Raw genomic sequence first — 22,590 nt, 5'->3', positions numbered from 1 at the left:
CCTCCAATTTTATCGACAATTGACATAGCCTTCAACCCTGTTGCCTGAATTTTAAGATTGCAGGGTGACATTTTCATGGACTCAAAGTGAAAAAATGGTTTTCGCTAGCGCCCTAATGTCATAAAAACACGGCTTAGAAAAATTACATAAAAGTGATTTTAAAACTAATAACCAGTCGTACAAACGATTTAGGAAGATAGATTAGAGTTCCGTCTGGATATTGATGTGCAATTTTTTATATCCGGTGAAATTTTTGCAGTGAAAATGGGCCTCCGAATTGTCGAATCAATTATTATAAGGAAGGCTCCGGACTCAACTTGTATAAAAATCGCTACTGAATTTCCATTTTCTTCTTGAAGAAAATCTAAGGATTTCCAGGAAACACTTGAGGTTGGATTATGAACCTAATAAGTGAGACATTTTTTTTGTCATAATGGAAAAATCGCTTCGGTTTGTGTGTTAATCAAAAAATAATCACAAACCTTGGACATCATTTTACAGTATCAAGCATGGACACTTTCCCCTACGCCTCGAAAATTGTATTTATAGCACGATTAGCACATCTACCGAGAGCTGTAAATAAATTAGTATAATAGTTTGTCCAAAAAATCACTACTTTTAAGCTATTACCGGGTCAAACTTGAAATGCATTTTCTTAAAATCTTTTTTAGTGTGTTAGTTATTGAGTTACTTATCTGTTTCCAATGAGTAATACGGGTTTCCAGTTGATTTAATAAAACCGAAAATATGACGGATTCAAGTTAACGAAATTTAAAACATTTCATTCCTGGTTTTACTTAACCAAATAGAAAATTTGAAGATCTATGAATGCTCTCATACTTTTCTAATAAAATATTTGAAGTTTCTTGGACATACTTTAGGTGCTTTAATTTCAACTTTAGACAGAGTTTGATGCTTGCTACTGATATTAGTAGTAAGTTCTAGAGATGTAACCCTGAAGTCGGCTTTGAGTATTCACCGGTATCTCGTAGATATGTCAAAAATCTAATTTTTTATAGCCGATTAAAATTTGTCAGACACTTTTCCATAGGAAATGAATCATTTTCTAGTGAATTTGGAGCATATCCTCTTCTTATTTAAAATTGTCTTATTATGCAAGTATGATTCAAATAAGAAACCTTCTTGGCTTATTAGAATGGTCAACTTTTCACACCAGCCTTCACTCTGTTTCATTGCTCTCGTTTCACTCAATTACTGTTTAAATATTAAGCCCGCAATATGTTTAGCTAATACAAAACAATCGATGAAATATCAAAGCATCGTGAAAAGTTCACAAGAAATATGATATTGTAGGCTTAATTTGATGACCATAACCATGATTAAGTAAACAAGAGTCCTTTTCAAAGTTCAATCAGTAAAGTGTGAATAATACCACGTTTGTGAGGATATAAGCGTGAATATTTCATGAAGTTTCTTCCAACACTCTCTATATTTTTCAGGTGAGCGCGGAATAGAAGGCGCGTCGAGTGCGGGTGGTTCCAGCCACCTAAAACCTCCGCCCCAGGGCCATCAATCATCTCCACCCACGAGGTATTTGGAGGAAATTGTTGGATATCAGTGAAAAGGATTAAGTAAATTATCCTCAGTGTTGAAAGTGATAGTGTGTTAGTGGCATTGTTGAGATCATAGAAAAGAAAAGAGTAAAGAAGAAGTGAAAGAAATAGTGTTTACGGAGGATTCTTGTGCAGCCATGAACGAGGATTCTCGCGGAATAATGTGGATTCTATTGGCCGTTCTTGTCATCTTTGCTACACCAAAAGGTACGCAGCAATCGATTCTTATCAATATTTTGACTCACTCAATGTAAACAAAAAACTACCGGCAATTTGACGTTCGCTGTAACGAAACGCGTTCCCAATATTTTGTTTGCTGAATTGGCAACATTTGCAAATTTGTGGAGAGTTTTGACTTGGTGAACTTGCCACTCGGAGATTGTTCTAATAAAAACCAATGCAGTGTGAGAGGAGGAAAAAATGGCATGGAAATTAACATAACTTGATATTAAAAATATTGTGTGAGAGAGAGAATGACAAACTAAGTGGATCCATATGGTCGCACATCCAAGTCTCAAGTATCAAATTAGATGATTCAACTATTGATACGTTCGGGATACGTCATTATTCTTCTATTTGAAACGGGTTTTCTTTGGAAATTTTTAGAAAATTGCAGGTGTTTGTGATTCCTCAGAATTCTGTCGAAAATTCTAGCCATTCTAGATTGCCACTCGAGGTGGTAAAATAAAGTAACTAAATAGTAAAGCACGAGTAGGGGAATGTGGGGCAAAAAGTCACAAATCGAAAACTTTCTATAGATAGTCTCCATAGACATCCTTCAATGTCATAAGTTTCTTAGAATTCGAACAAGGAATTAAGAAAATAAAAAAATATTGAAATTTTTAGCCCTGTTTTTGAAATATTTTTCTTAGAACAGATATAAATTTTTACCTATTTATTTTTCAAAATTGATACACTTGTGAATATTTCCTAAATGATTTAAATTCTTTGAAAACAAAGCCGCTGTCCGTTATAACATTTTCTAAAGATCCTTTTCTCCAGAAATCCGTTAATTAAAAATGATCACTTGGGGTAAAAAGTAATAAAAGGTATGGATGGGGCAAAAAGTAACAAAAACCGAAGAAATTTCTGATTTCTCACAGCGAAAAGAAACGTCTTTGTCATGTGTCGCTGCTTGATGTTGTAGACAGTGATGATGATGAAGAACCGAAAAAATTAAACAGTACACACAGCCTAATTCAGAAAGATAAAAATTTTGTCGAGTTTTAGTGAATCTAAAATTTAGTTTAAAAAGAGCACAAAACATTTCTTACTATTATTTTTTTTATTTTGTTTTTATTCTGCACTTAAGTGACATTTGCTCGGTAACTCTTCGGCAGATTTTGTCAAATTCATCTCGCCCAATTCGCCATTTTCGCCTTTTCATAATGATTGAATAGAGTTTTCTTGAGGAAAATAGCATTTGGAAAATAACTTGAAAAGCACTTTTCTTGTTCAGATACAGAAAATGCTGTTCTACAGAGATGTAGAGTATAGATGAATAAATTTCCTGTGAAAATATGTCATCTAGGCATTTTTTAAATTTACGGAATCCCGTAATAAAGCGAATCAAAATGTGATAATATCCCACGCCTGATACTATTTGCCCCAGAATTTTTGAGAATAGTCACAAAATTACCTCTTAGAAAACGGGTCGATAAATGCATTTCCTTACAAAAGAGAGGAAAATGACTTTCCTCTTTTCTCTGACACTTTCCCCTAATTAAAAATTTTTGAGCGTTCATGTACCTTTAAAAAAATTAATATGTCCGTTTTGTGACTTTTTACCCCAGTCTCTCCTATCCTTAAAATCTTTTATTTCATAAGCTTTGTTTAATAATTTTTTTGTGACGCGTTGCTTGTTTTGTTTTGAATTAACGACAGATAGGCAGAGGCTATGTACACATTTTTCTCTTTATTCAAATATTCAATTAAAATGATTAATTTCTGTATAATTCATAATTCACAATGTCTTTGAATATTTGAAAAAATATGTGACTGCCTCGTATATAAATAAGAGAAATTTTCAAGTATACAGATTCAATCTCCATAAGATTGTTTCAATCACACGATTTTTATCTCAGAAATATCCTAATTTTTTGTATCCAGGGAAATGGGATTGCATTTTAGAAACAATGGCCTCAATTCTGAGACCAAGATTAAGATCAAGATCAAGAAAATTTCAAGATTTTGGTATTCTGAAATCAAAAAATCAAGATCAAGATGTAAAATCTGTCAAATGTCTTGGAATCTTGAAATCCAAGACACAAACCGTGTGGATATCAAGATTTGCAATTCTGGAACCAATATTTCAAGATTTCAAGACTTCAAATTTCTTGTTTTCTTGAAATACGTCCAAGAACCTTTCGGAGATGCTTGAAATTTTCAAGATACTAACAATTTGAAGAGTTTCATGCGGAAATCGTTTTTGATGATGAATGTTTCTACAAGAGATGATACAAAAAGAGAATGACTAAGAAAAATACTATGTTTGATCTTGTAATTTAATCGTGATGGTACAAAACGTACTAGGTGCACGTTTTGAAGTACAAAACCCTGAGAATACCTGTAAAAGAATGACATCTTGCATAAGCATTTCAGGCTTTCAGGGTTTATTGCACGTCACAAGTTTTGTGTGCACTTCTTTTATTCCCGATAATATCCTGTCATATTATTATTTAATACAACCTATGATTATTTTTTTCTAATTTATATGGCGAAATTTCAATAAATTCGGCAAAGAAATAAGGATATTTGTCAGAAATTACGTTTCGTTAAGTGTGCAAAATCTTGAAATCTTGGTTCTTAGCTAAGACATTTTAAGTTCCACAAATTCTTCGCGTCAGAATATGAAATCTTGATCTTGGAAATATTTGACAGCTTGAAATTTTGATCTTGATCTTGGTCTCAGAATAGAGGCCAATGTAATTGATTTTATGAAAATGCCCATGCTTTGCACTGTCCCAGGCTTTAAAATGACTAATTTTTTTCTATGTTTTTCAATAAATTTGACTCATCGTAGCCATATTTTAAAAAATAGTTTAAGGTGTCCTGTTTTTAAAATATAATTGCGGAGTTACATTTATTCAGAAACATAAGAAAAATTTAGTCATTATAAAGCTTGGGACAGTGCAAAGCATGGGCATTTTCATAAAATCAATTACATTGTTTCTAAAATGCAATCCCATTTCCCTGGATTCAAAAAATTAGGATATTTCTGAGATAAAAATTGTGATTGAAACAATCTTATGAAGATTGAATCTGTATACTTGAAATTTTCTCTGCGTGTGTTTTTGTTTCTTAAATAATTAATTTTAAAATTGTTTTTATTGGTAATAAAAAAATCATAGTTTTGTCAACAAAATACGAAATTTCCTCTGTCTGTGCCAAAATTTGAACCTTTAAGCACAATTTTTAAGAAGTCATATTGAGAGCGTTTTACGATATGTTCCTAAATCGTATAACTCACTAAAAAGTTTGTAAATGTTTGCATTATTTTCACAAACATTGTTCGTAAAAGAACAAAAAAATGTCCTTAATTTTTTTTTCATTTTTTCGTAGAGTTTTGTCAAAAATGCTCATCAAGTGATCATGTTACAAAGTTTGTCAAAAAGTACAAAATTTCACGAACTTGTTTGTGGGTTATTCGATTTACAAGCATTTTGTAAGTTCACAGTAAGAATTCATAAACATTTACGAACAATTCTACAAAATATGTTTTTCTGTGTAGAAAGATTGATAATTCGTTATTTGCATTTTTAAAATTGATTAATTTAATTTTATATTAAATCCTCTTTTTTCAATGTTTTCCTAGTATTTTTTTCTTGAAACTTTTTTATTCTGCATGATACCATGTTATTAAAATTGCAAAAATTTTATGTTTCATACTAACAACTAAAATTATTTGAAGAGTGTAAACTCAAAATTCGTGCCATGTTTATTTAGGATTACTTCTGTAGTAACGTACAAGGGTCTTTGACCTCCTAAACAAATTGCTAATCGATGTTTTTTTTTAGCATCAATGTAAACCAAAATTATTCCACTTTGGCAAAAGTGTCCATTAAAAGACACATTTTATGCCGATAAATGCAAATAGTATTGTAAATATTCTATTCACAAACACTACCATTGAGAAAAGAAAACCATTTCTATTGCACTTTGCAAGGCAATAATAAAAATAAACGCAGATATTTAAACACGATGTTTATAAATCGCGAACCATTACAAAACACACCGTAAAATCGGGAAAGCGTCATTTTTCAATGACATTGAATGAATTTGCTTATAAATGAATGAGTCAATCTATATCAATGGAGAAGCATTTCTGGGATTGAAATGTGTTTCCATTTGGTGCGATATTGGGCAATTTTTAATGCTATTTTAATGGGACGCACTTGCAACACTTGAGAGTGGGAGATGCGGGAAGCTGGAGGAAGACCAAATTGGTCCATGTGTGAAAGCATGCGTATGTGTGTGGGTGTCAATTGAGTAAATGAGAAAGAGAGTGTGGAGTGGATGAAAAACCGCATTTGTGCCAATATCTTGCTTTTTTTTCGAAACGTTCCAACTTTATAAACTTTGTATTACTAGACATATCCATATGGTGCATGAGTGGGAAAAGGTTTACGAATATTCTTTGAAAAGAATTGTAGAAGGAGGAGGTACAGGAGGAAGTGGAGGACTGAAGAAGTATAATAAAAAAAAGTAAGGAGAAGACGAAAAGAATGAAAATGATGAGCAGCTGCTGGTTTTTTCGAATGCACGCGACAGCTGTTTTATTTTCTGACCAATCACCGTAAAGATTCATTTTGCATGTGCCTTTCGTATTTGTAAGATTTTCAGTGTTAAAAATGTTGAATCTCTTCAAAAAATCTCTCATGAACTTGAGGAATTTAGTTCAGGTTGGGTTTGAAAATTTCCCATGCAGGTTCAACTCGATGGTGAGATTAGGGGATGGTAGGGCAATTTCCCTTGTACTTATAAAACGAATGGGATGAAATGTTCTTGCTACTAAAGCAGATCTATAACCCTTGATTTAAGAACAGCATAAATTTGATTTCCTTCTCAATTGATGCTGTAAAACTTCATCAAAATCACAAACTTTTCTAAAGACTTCTGGAGAGTTTAAGAAATTCATTACACCTTCATTTGCTGTGAGCATTAGTAAAATCAATTAGAAAAACGTGAATATCACAAAAAATAAATTTTTCCTTACTTATAATTAAATACTGGCAAAATTCTGTTATAAAATCCCTTGCAACTACTTGTAATTTGAGACAGCTTGTAATTTTGGACACTTTGAGGGTAAAATTGGATACTACAAATAAATGGGTTCAATTTATTAATAACAGAGAAAACAAATTGAGGTGTCCGAAGCTTGAATCGTCCGAAATATTTAACAGGCTGTTAATAATAGCTTAAAATTTTGATATTGATCCTGGCTTCAAAATTGGGGCCATAAACTATAAAATGCGTACCGTAAATGCAAGAGTGACTTTGTCCTTCGCGGGTGATTTTGACTCTCTCCCGGTTGTAAGCTTTTCTTTACTTTTAGAACTTAAGAATGGTCTTTATGTATCCGATCTATCATGTCTGATCGGTGAGAACCGTTCTCAAACATTACAGTTAAAAAAAGCTTACGAACAGTAAATCTAAGATTCTTTACATTCTCTTCTGTGGATCGAGGTGAAATGCGACCTTGTCAGATCGGTCTTAAGATTTGCATGTACATGTACACATTTTGACTCTCATAGATCAAGAATATATATTCACCAATTTCGATTCTAAGTACAGTAGAGTCTTTCAAATTTGAATCTCTCAAATTCGAACGCCGTATGGATTCAAAATGTCAATTGTTGGGTTATGTTAAAAAATTCGTGTTGTGGATGATTGAAGATCATATTTATGTGCTGTTTTCTGAATATTTACTTACATTACGAGAGAATAAAATGGAAAGGAAGTTCGCCACCACGAAGATTTGTGAGAAATTCTGGGCATTTGATCCAAAGTGCAATTTAATCTCACGTAAATTCCATTAGTTTTGAAAATATCGTTCGAATTTGGGAGGTGAGAAATGTCAAAAATACCCCCCAATCGTTCGAATTTGAGAGACTCTACTGTAGCACAAACGCTTCTGGTGAGAGAACGAAAAGAAATATCGACAAGCGGTTTTCTCCAAAGGTTAAATATCACATCGAAATCACATGGTAATATCAGATCCATCCCGCCCTTCCGCTAATTAGGAACACCACCAAATTTTGTTTTATCAATAACTCAGCCCCTATGGCAAAAATCGGGTTCAAATTTTAGTATGCTGTAGTTGGACCTAAGACCTTTCGATTAAAAAAAACAAGCTAGGACCCCTCGACATCCTGATTAGAGCTAGTAAAGGTTAAAGAAATAAATTTGAAAATGGTCATATCTCAGGTCTAATTGTCATAATTTGAAAAAATTGGTGATTTTGAAAGCCCTCGTTAAATACTACAATAACTTAAACACTCCATTTTCATCCGATTTAATCGAACGTCCGATTAATCGTAAAATTGATTTTCGTATCTTCCATGTCAAATATCTCGAAACTTCCATTTTCATTTTCATTTTGGGGTTAGGGTGTCTACACATTGTAAGCAGTTTTCGTCAAAAATTGCTCTTTTGAAGGAAATCGTCCGCACTGTTGCAGGTAGACACGTCAAAATTCTGTCAAAAATGCGATTTTGACGAAAATTGTATCCAATGTGTAGAGCCCTTTATATCTGGTTTTACTGACAAAATGTAGTTTTTTAATGATTGAACTATTTCTTACCGTCTATATTTGTTTTTACTATAAAAATTCAATGATTTTATGCTCAACGTACAATAACTTTTGTTTTGTAAACACATTTTTGACATTTCAGTATAAGAATAAATGGGATCTAGATCTAGTCTTCTCGCTCACCTTTATAGACAGTTTTCCATAAAATCCAACTTAATGTCTCAGAATGTATTAAGTTTTGTTTTTGTTTGTTTTGCTTTCTGTAGAATTGTTAACAAGTCTAATTCAAAAATCATGCGTGAAACTGCTCCACTCTCCCATAAATTGCATATTACAACATGTCTTGTAAGTCATCCGCAAAATTGCTCTTACAAATTGCTGAGATCCCCAAAAAGTGTCCAAGTGGAATTAAATTGAAAGAACATCACCAGGGAAAAATTATAATGTATATAAAATGTGTCCAACAATGTGTTTATGTAAATTTCCTGGACAAGTCTCTGTCTGTCCTATAAGAGATAGTTGGTTGAGGCGATGAAAACGGAAGTTGGTACTTTGTCTCTATTGTTAAGAAATTCACTGTTGAATCTTCACTTATGTGCATGCCGATGCTATATCAAACAAAATAAATGACATAGAAGACACCACAACTAAGCATACAACTTTATTTTGGAGGGAGTTTTGATGGAGTGTCGCAAAGACGAGAGAGAGAACATAAAAATGTCTCTCGTAAGACGTTGAACTAACAAATTACTATCGTTGAGCTACAATGCCGTCAATTTTCCATGTATAATTCCACAATCAAGCACTATGATTTTCGTCTAATGCAATAAATTTTCAGCCGAAATGTCCAGAAAGAAAATGATAGTGTGAGAAAAAGATTTGTATAGATTAGGCACTTGAGATCTTGGCAAAAATCTCACTGGTTGTGTTGAATTAACACCGCTATAAAAATTGAAAGATCCTATTAACTTCTATATGTACCTCTATCATGTGGACTTCCAAGTGATGCTTGAGCTTGATGATTTTGTGTGAATGTGAATAATTGAGTCAAGTCTTTTTGGGTGATTATAAAATTTCAAATGGTGTTTTGTAATAGTTTCTTGAACTCAATGCGTACGCTTAACACAATATAGTGCTATGTTTGGCCAGAATTTCATGAAAATGTGCTATAGTTGGATGTGAGGGAGAGGATGTCGGAGGAAGATCAAGAACATTAAACAATACACATGACTGGTGGTCTGGAATAGGAAACAACCGTGCTTTTGAAACTATGGACTGTAATTTTTTTTCTATATACAAAAGGATTTATGAAGGGTTGTTTGGCCTATTTAGAAGTAATTTATTGTTAATTACATGTTTGATCTTGGAAGTTTCATTAGGTAGTTTTTATTAAAAGACCTTTCTTTTCAATCTTTTATTTTCAAATTTAAAACTGATCTAATTTTATTCGGATTTAATTTTAGAATCAGAGACTTTTCTGTTTGTTTAGTGAAATTTTCATATAAAATCTTACAATTTTTTTTTAAAGAGATTATCAAGTTATGTAATGTAGCAAATATTTCTTAGGATCGAAAGTCTTAAAATAATATTCCACAATTTCCGCTTGCAAGAAGATTTGATAAGTTAGCTGTTTTTCGCTACTTGATTTGATGTTTAGTCGCCAAAAGCATTTCAACATGAGGCTCAAAACACTTTATTTGTAATACAATGTAATTTTTACAATGTGCTCGTGTTGGAAGAATCTCCTGATCGTAGATCGTTCAGGAACGTCTGCCTCGTGTGAATGCTTTTTCCATGTTCCCGGAATTTTTGGGCAGAGACGGTGCATTTTTATTACATTTTATCATATGTGAAAATGTTTTTTTTTTTCTAAACATTCAGTTACTTGCACCGGACAGGACTCGAACTCTCAACATTGTGAGTCAAATCGGGGATCTCTCTGCCCAATGGCCAACGGTCTTGCCTATTACGCCACTGAGAACCCCAATTAAGAACATAATCAATAACGACTTAAAGGAGTTTGAAGTGAGAAACCCTTTCCAGTGTCGAGTTCTTCATTATTAGATCACAACGGTCACCGGTCTCGTCGAATGTCCTAAACTTCGTTTTTGCGGCATTCACAGTAACCTTAACCTTACTGATTTTGACCCAGTTATTAATTCTGTAAAGGTCTCTTTGCGTAATCTCCTTGATGAGTTCTAGTTCATTCCCAGTGTATATGAGACACAGGTCGTCGGCATGCATATACAAATGTCCCTATCCAGTGTTTCGAGGCTCTAAGAAACCCATAATTAGCAAATTTGCGCAGGAGAACATGGTGATCGACGGTATCAAAGGTTTGGTTCAGATCTATGAAGATAACCAGAGCCTTTTGTCTCATGTTTCGTGTTGCCTGGATAGAGCTCTCCACGTAGAAAGCGCTGATGAGGTTGAATATTTTGGCCTGAAACTGTATTTCCGAAGAGACCTCGTTCGTATCAGCTTGATGAACTTTGTTTTCATCCTTTTGTTTTTGGAAATATTTTGAATTGACTTCTGATATTTTATTATTGTTGTGATGCATAATATTCTCAAAGCAATTCCTAAGGCGACCCACAAAATTCCCTGAGGAAAATCCGAGCATTTGGCAACAAAATAACACATTTGCATCAAAGACTAAAATTCTTCTGAGCAACTGATATGCTATAGCGAGCGATAGACATTGAGGCGCTATAAAATACAAAGACAAGCTGAGTTGGGAGTTTAACCCTTTAGGGACAATTGGAACTCCGGTGTCCCAAAAAAAATCCCACGGCCTTCTGATGTTATGTTTTTCTCTAAAAAGTTATAAAAAGTTATTTTTTTCTGACCTTAAAGCTTTAAAGTGGCTCATGCTCAATGAGCGACCTGAATGGTTTGCCCATTGAGCGGATGCCATTGGTCATCGTCAGCTTGTATTCTGGACTGAAGCCAAGGGTGCTGTGCTCGTGATTCGTTTCCTTAGTCGAAGAGATCAGGCATAGTTTCTTCCCGACTAGATTGCTGAGGCTTTTGCCCTCTCTCAGCGGTATACCTCCAGAGAGAGTTGCTAGATTGTTGCCCCCTCTGTCTTGCTGTGGGGCTGGTATTCTTATGCTCCGAGGAATGTCGAGATTATTGCCCCTTTCCAGGTTGGTAGAATTAACGTCCATCCATCAGGAAGTGTTCAAGGTGTTTGCCCCTTTCCTTGCTACGCAGAAAGAGAGACGAGGCTGTTACGCCATGTTGCCTCTGCCTGCCCGAGGTTGCCTTCGCTCGTCTGAGGCGTAACCTTTCTTTTGAAACTAAGTCGTCCTTTCTATGCCTTCCACGAGTTTCTCCTGTCAAATTTGTCGACCTCTCATCATAAGCCAGGAATAGCGTACCTGCCGAATGAGAACTCCACCATTGCCGAATAAAGAGCCCTATCGTCTTGGACCCTATAAGAGATTAGGTCAATTACGCTTTAAGACGTTTCGTCTAGCCTTATAAGTTACTCAAGTCTGGTTCTAATTCACGTCGCCTCGTTGACAGAAATGTGGCGTAGTATCTACAGGATGGGAACTCACAACTGGAAAATATGAAAATCTGCCACCATTGATCTGACAAGGATAAGGCCGCCTAGGCTTTCAGACCGGATGTCGCCTCAAAGTTCTAAATGAGCCGTAAGAAACAAGGAAGGGAGTGTTTTCCCTTTAGTTACGAACACAAATCTAAACTCAAATAAATCGTTAAATTTGAAAAGAAGTTTAAGGTCTTATAAATGTTGCTGGACCAAGATCTTGTCTCTTCTTCCTTTTCTAAAGGTTGAAAAGTCTCATTCACAACAGTAGGGGAATGTTGGCATGGTTCGCACAGAGTGAACCTTCAAACAACGTAAATTTTCTCTTTGTTTGCAAAGAGTTAGTTCGTCATTAGCCATAAGATAGATCATTATTAAGCTTATGAAACGAGATGAGAAATGGTAGGTCAGCTCTTTGCAAACAAAGAGAAAATTCGCATGTTCACTCTGTGCGAACCATACCTACATTCCCCTATGTTCTTAGGGATTTTGTCTCTTAGGGATTTTGTCTCTTCGGGATTTTGGCTTTCGGAATTTTGTCCGGCACCATAGATAATTTATCTATATATTTCAGGGGTGCGCAAGAACCGTTTGAAACCGAATAAACGTTAAAATAAGTTTGTTTAGGTAGCGTTTTGAACATTGACGTACAAGTTTCATTTGACGTTTGCTCGGTTTTAAACGGTTCTTGCACACCTCTGATCTATTTTATTAAGCAATAACAAAGATCGACCTTTTTTGACCTAGTAATTCAGGATACTCTTATACTTTAACGTTTATAATAATGATTATTCCGCTTTTTGCAAACTTCTTCTTCTTCTTCTTCTTCTTCTTTTGAACATCACAACAAATTCAGTTTAGTTCAATCCAATTTTGAGTGCAAAAGGGCGGGATAGAATATTCAAAACTTTTGAGCAAAACGGGATATGACTGTTGGTTTATAGCGTGGCTTTATATTATTCTGCGCATTTTTTTTTAAATTATTGCACATGCCGAGATTAGTTTGTTTATATGGTGCATTATGTTTTTTTATGTTTGAATTTTGTGAAATTATTCAGTGAGATAAATTTTTATTGATTTTATTTGTTTATCGCAACCACTTAACGCCCGGTTAACTCGTCAGAGTGGTTAATTTTAATGATGAATAAATTTTAATAGTTTCAATAAAATGAGAATTCGAATATTATAATTAAATGGACTCGTTAGCGTTTTAATAGCTGTGCACCTAGGGGGCCTAGGGGGTCCTCTAAAGATCTTTTCTACTGATTTTATTGTAATGGATCTATCTTTGTTTCGAGTAGTAGTGCCATCTATCATTTTGTGAGAACTTTACGTCAAAGTAAATTGCCGGTAAATGGAAAGTCATTTTGAAATGTTTTATTTTGATGTAATTACTAATTCTTAATTTTAAATCGTTTCAACAATATATCAAATACGAAGAAGTCTTATCAGGTCATTTTAGAAATTGCATATCTAACGTTTTATGATAGAATTGACGATAGTTATTCCGGAATTGAATATTTAATGACTTTCTACATCTCAAAATTTAATAACAAAATTTTATTGATCATTCAACCCTAATTCTATTTACTGTTCCATTGACACTCCGTGTATTATCCATATTCATCGTGTTTTATTTATTAAAGACGACAAGTTGTTTTATTGACTTTCAATACCAGATTCATTGAACGACTAATAGGCTAATATTTGATTTATGTGTATGATGAATGAATGGTTTTTATGTATATAGAGATGAGTTTTGTATTTTTATTGCTCTAACCACAAAATTTTAATAAACTTTACCCACAAGATTTTCCTTTCTGTGACCCTCCTTTTAAACCATAAAGAAATATTATTCTTTTGGGGTGAAGAGAGTGAAACTTTGAAAGTTATACCGTGACGATAATATTTGGAGTTCACTATCTGCTTTAATTTTCCCAGTATACAATGTGGGTTTTGGAAAATTCTATGTAAGTTGGGTGAAATATAGTGCAGACTGTAAGGTGGGATGGAATTTCTCAGTGAATTTTCTTATAATGCTCACGTGCGGTATGGGAGTGAAAAGGAGGAGAAAATAGTTGGAAGACTGGAAAATTTCAATTAAATTGCTTCCCTATTGAGGCATCTTTCAATTTTTCAATAAATCCTTTTTGGTGTGAATGTCTCAGAGAGAACATTCTTGGTGTAATTTATGTGACGGTAAAAATAGAAGATAGAAATATTTTCTGTTGAGTGGAAAATGAAGGTTCTGAATGTAGCAATAAAATGCGCCTCTGGGTTGCATCCAGAAAGAACAAATAGATACGATATCACAATTTCTCATCTTGGATAGCTTGATAAATAAACACATGCTCTCACTGATAAATTATTACGTGAGATGGTGAGACATGATGTTCCTAGGAAAACACCTCAAACTCTGCTAGCAATGAAAGTGTACCATAAAAAGACAAGAAAGAGTGACTCAATACTGAAATTTGAGGAGTTAGTACAATTAGTAAAAGAAATCTTTTTTAAAACACTCGTACAAGACTCTGTTAAAAAGACATTAAACCCACATCAAGTGGCAAAAAAAGAACATTGTGATGTACTAGATCTCTATTTTTATTGTTTAATTGTGTCTTTATCTCACGCATGACAAACGGTAGAAATTGGTTGTTGGTGTATCATCCAGAATGTTTCTGGAATGTTGAAATTCACTTCACGTTCTTTTCTGAAAACAAATGAGCATCTCACTTGCAAGACAGGAATTTTGTCTTGCGACATAAACTTTGAGATGAAGATAACAATTGAGACAACTCTGACACACCTTCCTATTGAACTTGCTACAATCCATCAGAGATTTTTGTGCCATTGTCTCACTGTGACTTGTTGTTTTTTGGCTTCTCTTTTCAGTGGATGCTGCAACAAATGATGCTGACCTCAAAGGACCCGTTTTCCTCAAAGAACCTACAAATCGCGTGGACTTTTCCAATTCAACTGGAGCTGTTGTAGAATGCAAAGCCAGCGGAAATCCACCTCCGGAGATTATTTGGGTCCGAAGCGATGGGACAGCCGTTGGGGATGTTCCTGGACTACGTCAGGTAAAATTTCAATTGCATTTTTGACATTTATTAATGATTTCTTGACACTTTATACTGGTAAATTTTCAAAAGTTCGTTTACTCGAAAATGTTTTACCTACAGGATATTTCAAAAATGGGAAATTTGTACCTGTTAACTTCAGTTTTATTTATTTAGTTAACGAATTTTGATAGACATTTAATAAAAAAAATAATAGGGTGTGACTTTAGACGGAATTTTACTTGAATTTGATCATAAAAAATTAAATTTAAACAGTTAATTAATGTTTTTTTTAGGGTAAGTGTGTCAAATTTCGGAATAGTTGCATAAAAGCGCCAAAGTCTTAAGTTTGAAATGTATTTTTAATGCAAATTAATTTTTTGTTACTTCTTTTTAAAGAGTGTTGCTTGACATCTAGATAGTTTACCCTCTATGTTTTCCATAAAATCATTCTTAATACATTTTGAAATGAATAAAGATACAGCTTTGGGCAGTATTTCGGACACCTTGATTCTCATAGTTCCTTGTCTTTGAAATTTCAGGAACAAAAGAACTGGCCGAAATTGCTAGTTGGCTGAAATTTGGTACAGTTCCCCTAAATCCGAAAAAGAAATTTCATATTTGAATTTATTATATAAAATTCATTAACCTTTGGATTTTATTAAAGGAAATAGGTTAAAAGCTGAATAAAAGTAAAAAATAAAACAATTTAAATGATAGTTTAAAAAGCTTGTTTGGTAGTAGTATTCAATTAGTAATATAATCTTTGTTTTTACTAAGGCGACAATCAATCAATCAATCAAATCAGTCAATCAATCTGAACTCAAAAATAATAGCTGAATGTCAAGATGAAACAGGGAGAAATAAAACAGTATTAGCAAAAAGTAGAATTAGGCAATAGAATGTTTGTTTTATCTCAGAAAAAATCATTCGGACAAAGTTATTCGAACATTTTTTTTTTTAATAAAATAAGTTCATTTAAGAGATAGTACAAAACTTTTATAATCTTTGTAATATTTAATCGAAAAGCATTTTTAAGTCTATGAAGGATATAAATGCTCAACTTTCCGGACCGTAAGGTATACAACAGGTGAATTTTATTCAACTTTACTGTTTTCAAATGTTTAAATAGGCCCTCAATGAGAAATTTAGGGTTCCAAATGAATCAGAAGAGTTAAACGAAATATTAGGGGATTATAGGCATGGTTCGCAAATTTCCTCGAAATTGTTTTTCAAGATTTTTTTCTGACTAAACAAAGCAATGGATGACGGACTACGCTGCACTAGAAAAATGTTTGATCTTTTAGAATTCCTATGCGTGTCTCTCTTACTGTTGCAGAATTCTTAGATTTTCCCGGATAAACAATTGAAAAAAATAACGATTTGTGCGAAACTTGCCCTCGGAGGCAAGGTTCGCACGATGGGTGATGTAGGTTCGACATTGCATTTTTTCCTCAGGATAGGTCTTACCAACAATTAAAAATGTTTCATGGATTGCTCAACTGAAGCCCCAAGGGTCCGTGTGGAATATAGAATTTTTAAATATTGAAACCCCTATAATTTTGGGAATAATCAAGTTTTTGAAATAATATTCACAGGGAGGGTACATGGTGTCAAGGAGTACCCGAGAAGCGAAAAGAACGAATTTTGCAAAAAAACAACTTTTCGACTTATATTCTGACAAGTCGAATTGTAATTGTAATAATTTTCTAATCAACACAGCTGGGTTTGCTGACAAGTAAAATGTCAGCATTGAATTTTGTTTTGAGTGGCTTTTTCAGCGGGTAAAAGGACAGACGGTGTATATACTGTAGACTTTAATCGGTTACACTTTTTTTTGACTAATTGACTAATTTGGGGTATAGTACATTTAGATCGAGTGCTTTATTTGACGATGTCATTCACGAATGTTCTATTGGACTTGGACTGTCAAAATCTGAAAGACTATTCAGTCATGTCTAACGTCAAAGAATGCCTAATATCTCCAAAATTTACTCCAAAAAAAAAAACGCGATGCGAACCGGAAAACCATGAAGGAGATCCGGAAGTATGCGAAATACTCACAGAGCAAGTATGCCTTGAAGGCTTAAGGTTCTGTGGATAATGTATCTGAGTGATTAAAGAAAATTATGTAAGGAGAACATTCGTAACTTTCTTACGGACTTAATTCATCGGTATTTGAAGCGGACTTTTGATTAGTGAGGTTGGGTTTTTCAAGATTAGAAATGCTTGATGAGTGTACGGACCATAACACATTCAGTGTATAAATCTACAACCAGTTCTGAAAACTATTTCCATCCTATGTGAAAAGTTATTACGTAAATATTATTCTACATTCATGAATCCTTCATCAACTGTGTATGTGAATTATTGTGGAAAAGATTGATCATTTACGGGTATTTCAACCGATTCATTATATCGATTGCGATCGAAGCAATTGGGTTGGAAATTTTAAGACCCTTCCAAAAAATCTAATTTAACCAAATCAATTGAAAAATAGAACCACTGAAGTAGTAAAATTTTTTTCCTTCAAAAATTCATATGTTTAGACGAATTGTTCGCCTGGGAAACCTCTAAAACATAGGGTCGAAGGAACACTTATTCGACAGGGAACCCCTTATTGACACTTTTGTCAAAATGTTGAAATTTATTTAATGCATCTAATAAAATCTAAGTAATATAACGTTTTTTCATTAATCTGCGTTTTTCGATAAAGATAAGCGTTCGAATTTCGTATTCCAAATGGTACAGAGTAGAGGGTGTCAATAAGTCCTGACACGCGTTCTTAAAGTGTCAGTAGGTCTTCCTTTTACCCTATCCAAAAACAAAAGAAGTTGTAGGAGCCGTTTTCGAAATAAACCAAAAAACATGATTTTGGAGGGGTTGGAGGGGGGGCGGGGGAAAAGAAAAAAAAATATCTGGACATTCAACATCATCATGGAAAAACATCATTTTTATTGGGGGTCACCGAAGACCGGAACTTGATATCTTTTATCGTTTAAGCTTCAGGACGGTGATAAGTCGAAAGAAAGTCAATTATATAATTGCTCTCTCTTTGAGATCGATCAGTAAAAATTTAACTGTGAGACCTAGAACCTAGAAAAAAAGGGATAGGCTGTCTGTTTTTGCAGTGAAAATGATGTGGTTTATAGTTACCTGTGGCTAAGAAATGCATCAGAAACAGCTTTTTGAGATTAAGAGAAAATCGTATTGTTCGAAGACTCGTGCGTGCGTACCATAGGGGGAGGTGGGGCTACTTTGAGCTATGAGGCTATATTATTATACGATTTTTTCGCCTATTTCTAAATAAAGCTGGCCTTTACAAATAATTCATTTAAATCCACAATTGTTTTGTCTACCTAAATTAAATCAAGTTAAAACGCAGTTTTCTTTAGAAATATACCAAAAAACCGTATAACAATGTAGCCCCACTGCTCAAAGTAGCCCCACCTACCTTTACCTACCTTCCCTTGCCTTCCTTTGCCTTACATTCCCTTGCCCAATTTTTGAGGTCCAATATTTTGAATAACAATGAAATAAGATTATTAACATCCACCCGGTAAAGTCCTTTCCCGAAAATACCTAGAAAACAGAACAAATTAATATATCTCACTTAAGAGTGTAATTATTTAATTAAATAGTCAAATAAAATTAGTAAATCAATATATAAACACGGTAAAAAGGAATCATAAAATTCTGTGTAATTACTATAGTAATTGTAAGCATAATTTTGAGTATGGCATTATCTATCTAATTATAGGGCTTTTTATTACTCAATTTAATGATGGATGGTAAAAAAGAATAAACCTACTTTTAATTACCATGTTATTAAATTAGGTATTTATTAATTTAATTTTAAGCCTTTAATAAAATATGAAAATTTTGATTAAAAATTTGGATTTGTGATTAAATTTTTGTAACAGCGGTTATGGCTAATTAATCGCATAATATTCTTGTTAGAGTAATGAATTTTTTATACTAATTGAGATATGCCTTATTCAAGGAGTTGCAATTTTCGCAATTTTTGTTCTTTTTTTATAAGGTGTCATTATAATGGAGTTGCATACCTGGAAACGAAAGTAGTGACTTATCTTGAGTCATATGGCCTCCACTCTTATTCCTTAAAATCCTTTACTACTTATAAATCGTCTCTTCAGAATGAAACTATTCTAACTGCATTTTCTTTGTCTCAACAATCGTAGCAAACGACGCACGCTTCATGATGCGTCATTAGCAACAAATTCTGATACAAATTTAATGCGCTTAGGACAGTTTCATTTTGAGGACACGAATGTGTATGACACGTTTTTGGTATGTTTTTAGTTAAATAAATTAAATTGAATTGCGTTTAATAAGCATTTCTAAAAAAAAACTATCTTGCTAAAACGGTCAATAAGGGGGTATATGACCCTACAAATTCTAATGCCCATGTAGATCTTCTACCTAACAACTTTTCAACTATGTGAGAGACAATTTGGCATTTGATGGGGAGGAAATTGAGTTGCCATCCCGCCAACAAAGTCCACAATTAAATTGTTTACTGGTGATTGAATTTGCAGATTCTGCCCAATGGTAATTTGGTCTTCCCACCATTCCGAGCTGAAGACTACCGTCAGGAGGTGCATGCTCAAGTCTATGCGTGTCTGGCGAAGAATCAGATCGGATCCATCATATCTCGAGACGTGAATGTTCGTGCTGGTAAGTTTCATTTGTCCGGAACACTGACACTTTTAGACAAAATATTCGATGAGAGCGCGAGTTGTTCTTTGGAGACATCCACCAAGCGAATTAATTACAATTACGGGTGACTCATATGAATTATGTTAGATACTATACACTGACTTTTTTCCGCTGCTCTGGGAGTCCAACACAGACAACAGCAGCGTGTCTGCCACTTGGCTTTTTTTATTCACTGCCCGTGACTTGAATTTGAGAATACGATGCCTTGCAGTTGGGATTTTTAGAAGCAAAAAAAAAGAAGAAATTCGTTAAAGTTTTTGCGAGATTTTGCAGATAAAAAAAAAACAAATTTTTAATGAGGAATGTTTAACAAGAATTTATGCGGGGAAAAATTTTTGGTGGATCTCCAGAGAACAGCGCTTATAATAAACTATAAAGTAATATTCTTTACAGCAACCCATTTTAGTATTTGTGTGACTCGATAAATGCATTTTAGATGACTTTTTGCCTCAATTGAGTTGCACAGAGGCTCCCATTGATTTCTGTACACGACAGATATTACATGGGTGATATAGTCACTGGAGTGAGAAGTTAACATGTCATATGTCGCCTCTTTTTGAAACACTCTGTGCAAGGGGTCATGCTGAGATAAAATGCCAAATGTTATTTTTAAAGATGTCAGGACATCTCACATTGATTTCTCTTATTTCTTGTATTACCCTGCTTCTCCCCGAAAAATTGCCTCCAAATAGTTGTGGCCCAGTACTATGAGGCTGATGTTAACAAAGAGCACGTTATTCGGGGAAATTCAGCCGTCATGAAGTGTCTCATACCGTCATTTGTTGCGGATTTTGTGGAGGTTGTCTCATGGCATACGGATCAGAATGAGAATTTCTCCCCAAGTGGAGATTTTGGTTCGTTCTAAACAGTTTTAATTTGACTCCTTCCTCCGGAAATCCCATCCTTAATTTTTAATTATTTTTTTTAAATGCGTTACTTAAAAGTTTAATGCAGTTTTAGGGCTCTATGCTATATAATTAAGGTTATCACAAATTCTATGCTACACACATGATAATGTTGTAGTCAGAATAGGGCTGCGAACATGCTTTGAAAGCAAGAAAGTGTATTTTGATCCTTTCAAAACATTAAACTGAATATTCAGATAAACTTGATGAATTCGAAAATAAGCCCCGCCCAATGTAATTTTAAGTCACGCCCTCCTTTGCAGTTAGAGCTGACTTCAAATTGTCTAAATTTGTTGTTGATTAAGGGTATAGTATAACAAAACCCAGAAAAGCCTACATAATTAATTCTACCCTAAATTAAAAAATAGACCAAGCATCCAGAAGAAAACGAACAAGAAAAACGAAAATATCGTGATTCATAGAGCTGTAACCAATCTTTCTAGATAGGTGATGAATACAAATTCAAATGTCTCCGAGAGACCGTGGCTATACTAATATTTTCTCTTTGCTTGAAATTTCAACAAATAATAAATAGACTAAATGAAAATGATTAACTAGACTGAGATCGGAACTCCCCGCTAATCTGTCAATAGATAATCTGGCACTCGGAGGAAGTGAGTTAAGGAGTTAAGCATTACTACACCTTAATAAAGACCGTACGAAAAAACTGATTGAAGGTAGCTCTAGGAACCAAAAGTAGTCGAATCTAGCTTAGGCTCCAAGAACTAAAAATTAAGCTAAGTTTAGCGGCCTCCCAGAAATGATCAAGCGGAAAAGGAATGATACAGTTCTCAGGCGGAGTAGCGATGGGAGATCACAGCCCACCAGTATGTTATGATGCTAAGAGTATGATCACAGGGACCAAGAACTAACATAGCCATGGAAAGTTACAGATACAGTAAACTCTCGCTAATTCGGCTCTTTTAAGATCGGGCTACTTTTTAATTCGGGCGGCAGTTAAATTCGAAAAAAGTTTATTGACATTTTTGAAGTTCGATTACGATTATCGAATGAAGTAAATATGCTCCAATTTGCCATGCTCTGTCTCAGTTGTGATGTGATTTTGCATTGTTAAGAGACTTTCATAAAATTTACAATTAATATGAGCATGTAAACTTAATATGTACATGCAGATGAACAAAAAATTGTTGCATTTCAAAAAGTTTGTTGCCCGAATTTCTCCCTAATTCGGGTGACATTTCGGTCCCAAATGCACGAATTTGAGAGTTTACTGTAGCGTTCGTTGTTCAGATCAGTAAACCATTTTAAGTTCATATAAAATATATGGTGTGACCAAGAAAACGACGAGTTAAAGATGACGCCAAAACTGTGAGCTTTCTCAACAAATGGAATGGGTTTTCCATGAATTGTGAGAGGTGTGATTCGCGATCTCGAATCCGTGTTTTTTTATGGTTTAAAATAGGCCTATTTTCAATTGTCCGGATCTCGATGCGAGCTAATACCATATTTAGGTCGCTAAAAGTTTCGGTTAGATAGCTGGATTACTTATTTACTTACTTAACCGACGCTACAGCCAATTGCTGGTCTTGATCTGACTCAGGACCCGTCTCCATTCGAGCCTGTTAGGCACCACTGTTTTCCAATTCCGCACTTCTTCTGCTTCGTTTCCTAGAGGCATAAATTCTGCCCCTGAAGACTTTCCAAGTTGGGTCTATTGAGGCACCGGAACCTATTGAGGCGTATTTCCTTGACGTCTGTTACCTCTCGGTAGCGCTCATACACCTTATGGTTGTTTAGGCTCCGGAATCGTCCCTCTTCATATACGGGGTTAAAAATCCGTCGTAGAATCCTACTCTCAAACGCGGCTAAGAGTTCGCAACTCTGTTTGCTGAGGACCCACGTTTCAGACGATTATGTAAGGACTGGTAGGATTACAGTCCTGTCCTATACAATAGCAGCTTAGTCTTTATGTCTAACGTTCTGGACCGGAAAACTCTTGATAGACTGAAATAAGCCCTGTTGGCTTTTAACAGGCTCCTCG

The 22,590-nt window shown here is 34.4% G+C and overlaps 2 protein-coding genes across 3 annotated transcripts in view; one reads left to right on the top strand and one right to left on the bottom strand.

Annotated features, from left to right (window-relative positions):
* LOC129809694 (cdc42 homolog) overlaps nucleotides 1–3,920 on the bottom strand; it is a 155,826-nt gene extending 151,906 nt beyond the window's left edge. The window contains exon 1 of the mRNA XM_055859724.1: nucleotides 3,910–3,920. The gene's annotated coding sequence lies outside the window, so the exon portion shown is untranslated. The remainder of the gene's footprint in view (nucleotides 1–3,909) is intronic.
* LOC129809651 (cell adhesion molecule Dscam2) overlaps nucleotides 1–22,590 on the top strand; it is a 171,546-nt gene that overhangs the window by 3,943 nt on the left and 145,013 nt on the right. Inside the window, exons 2-5 of one of the 2 annotated variants that reach the window (XM_055859649.1) lie at nucleotides 1,461–1,781; nucleotides 14,777–14,964; nucleotides 19,503–19,641; nucleotides 20,376–20,537. In XM_055859649.1, the coding sequence (XP_055715624.1) occupies nucleotides 1,712–1,781; nucleotides 14,777–14,964; nucleotides 19,503–19,641; nucleotides 20,376–20,537 (559 nt within the window). In that variant the 5' untranslated portion in view covers nucleotides 1,461–1,711. The remainder of the gene's footprint in view (nucleotides 1–1,460; nucleotides 1,782–14,776; nucleotides 14,965–19,502; nucleotides 19,642–20,375; nucleotides 20,538–22,590) is intronic. The other variant, XM_055859648.1, reaches the window with a different exon arrangement.

The sequence above is a fragment of the Phlebotomus papatasi genome, chromosome 1 (assembly GCF_024763615.1).
Source record: "Phlebotomus papatasi isolate M1 chromosome 1, Ppap_2.1, whole genome shotgun sequence".
In the NCBI taxonomy this organism is placed as follows: domain Eukaryota; kingdom Metazoa; phylum Arthropoda; class Insecta; order Diptera; family Psychodidae; genus Phlebotomus; species Phlebotomus papatasi.
The sequence above is the reverse complement of the archived record's forward strand: the minus strand, read 5'-3'. Positions and strand labels throughout refer to the sequence as shown.